General features: G+C 38.2%; 1 protein-coding gene across 1 annotated transcript in view; it reads left to right on the forward strand.

Annotated features, from left to right (window-relative positions):
- Positions 1-2,533, forward strand: part of LOC101864245 (ice nucleation protein) — a gene marked incomplete at its 3' end in the record, with an annotated part of 12,450 nt that extends 9,917 nt beyond the window's left edge. The window contains 1 exon segment of the mRNA XM_035971455.1: positions 2,392-2,533. Coding sequence (XP_035827348.1) covers positions 2,392-2,533 — 142 coding nt within the window.
- Between the last annotated feature and the right edge of the window lie 160 nt (positions 2,534-2,693).

Raw genomic sequence — 2,693 nt, forward strand, 5'->3', positions numbered from 1 at the left:
AAAGATAAATTATTATAAAAATATAAAGAAATATAAGATTTTTAAAAATCAAATAATTGAGTTAAATAATATAAATAACCACCCTCAAATTCTAACTGTTAATAGCTAGTATATGTTTTTACTATTATAATACAGCAATTCTCAATGTGAGTAATCTAATACACAATATTACATCTCCATCATAATTTTTGAGAGCCTGAGACCCCAATCTGATCTTGTGTGGGAATCAAATGGTACTGAATTGTAGAAGTAAAAGAGTCCATCAGAATATCTTAGTTAACCCCTTTCATTACCAGGAAATCATTCAAAACTGCGTACCAGGTGTACATGATAAAGACGTCTTAATGTTCCAGTAGCGCCTCCCCTCATCATGTTACCCAAAGAGCGATTTGAAAAAAAAAATAGGCATCATACATAATATGTACTTTATCATCATCATCATCATCATCATCATCATCATCATCATCATCATCATCATCATCATCATCATCATCATCATCATCACCACCACCACCACCATCACCATCACCATCATCATCATCATCACCATGAATCCCTTTTTCGTTGTTGTTGTTGTTGTTGTTGTTGTTGTTGTTGTTGTTGTTGTTGTTGTTGTTGTTGTTGTTTAAGCATAACAACTTGTAGATCTACAATGTTGGCACACTTTTACATAACTTACAAATATCAGCACAAAATCGGGAGACGGTACAAAAACAAAAGTATCGTTTTGATTTCTTCTTGTGCAGGCTAATGCCACCAGTGAGAGAGTGGACACCCTGGCGGACATGGCAGCAGAATCTCAACGAGATCTTGACGAGACTAGAAACTCCGTGAAGATAACCATCCGGTCCACCAACAGGCAGCATGGTGAGGAAATTATACAGGACAGTTAAAACAGAATAGAAATAGGATGTCTATTTTATTCAACTCACCCTAAATTATGTAGATTACGTTTACAATTGCGTTCATACATGAATTAATTCATACCTGGATACATGGAGGCATCATCTCTGACTCAGATGTTGACGTGTAATGACCCTCCGTCCTTCACGGTCGCGAGCTGCCGTTGACTTTCTGCTTTGATTCTGCCATATCCAGGCCAGTCCATATTTTTATGTTGTCCAGCCAAGTTACTCTTTGCCTCCCCCATAGCTCTTCTGCCCCATATCTTTCCTTCGAGCACCTCTTTCACAACGGTCTCGTGTCGTTTTAAGTGGCCATAGTATTGTATTTTCCTACATTATATGTTATTCGGCAGGGTTTATCTTGTGTGGGGAATTTGATACACCTCATTGCTCGTCTTTTTTGCTTTCCAAATCATTCTGGACATTCCACGGAAGCACCACATTTCAAACACAGCTAATTTGTTTTCTTCTTTCTGTGTCAGTCTTGGTCTCAGGAATTAATGCATACTTGACCAAAATCGATCAACGTTACAGAGAGACAGAATCATAACAGTAGAGAGAATCAGCATGCCGTAGCAGGTCGCCATTTTCCGGCACCCTGTTATTTTAGCTACGACATTGTCGTGTTTTGTTCAACTTCAAGGACACATGACACGTCCTAGTGACAGCTCACTTGTGTCCCCGACACGTCATATTTTCGTCAGTCATGTTTAATTACAAACAGCTTCTTTCATTCTTTCCTTCTTTCTTTCTTTCTTTCTTTCTTTCTTTCTTTGTCTCTGTGACTGACTCAGACCAGTGCTTTTTTAAATATAATATGAACGGGTTTCCTGCTGGAGAAAGGTAGAAATAAAATGGACGTAAACTTATCAATATTCCAATACATGTGTCATGTGAGACTGCTTTGGGTAACTGAGATTTGGGGAGAAAGACTCAGAGTGAAGGGTGACCTGGAAATTAACGAAGCACCGATGTATCTCTGAATCATAGGTTGACTGGTGAATACATATTTACAGATTATCACAGATCGCTTAACAAATACCACACCCATAACGAAGAGACATTTCTAGACAATTTCGCTTCAACTGGTATACATGTACCAATGTTGTCAAATTATGACTACGCTGTTGGTATTGTTCTTTTTCTTCATGATAGCTCGCTATTAGGAAAAAAAGGAGAAGAAATTCAAGTAAAGATTACAAATAAACAAAGTACCGGCAATCTCTGTAAAATCAAGAGAGGTTTGTTGTAATACTGGCCAAGTCTTTCATTCAAATAAGTTATTATGAGCTGTCAAGAAAGATGTAATCCAGGATCACCCGTTTATGCCAGTCTTCTCTCGTAAAACAGAGAAAAGAAAGCACAAATTCGACAAAAGTTCTATAGTAGCGCTACTCAAATGAGTATTGTTTTGTTTTTCATAGAACTGAAAATATCCTAAACGATCCTGTACCACATACGAGTACCACGTACTTCCATTCGGCAGGCACCTCTGTGATCACCGCTGTAGACCCTAACGGCCAGAACGCCCCTGCCAACACCACCGTAGACTTCACCCCTTCTTTTGACGGCATTCCTCAATACTCTCCATCGGCCATCACCGGATTCCGGGTCGTTCGTAACCACCAGTGAGTACTCTACCTTTTATCCCCTGTACATACTATGTCTATGTTTTAAAGAAATCATGTTTAGGTTACACATATCCTTGACTTACAGAATCTACCTTAGTAATTTTAACAACTTTTTAAAAATGTTTGATATTTCTATAACTTTTTTTTTTCGTGTGTG

This window comes from Aplysia californica, unplaced genomic scaffold (assembly GCF_000002075.1).
Source record: "Aplysia californica isolate F4 #8 unplaced genomic scaffold, AplCal3.0 scaffold00439, whole genome shotgun sequence".
Classification (NCBI taxonomy): Eukaryota; Metazoa; Mollusca; class Gastropoda; order Aplysiida; family Aplysiidae; genus Aplysia; species Aplysia californica.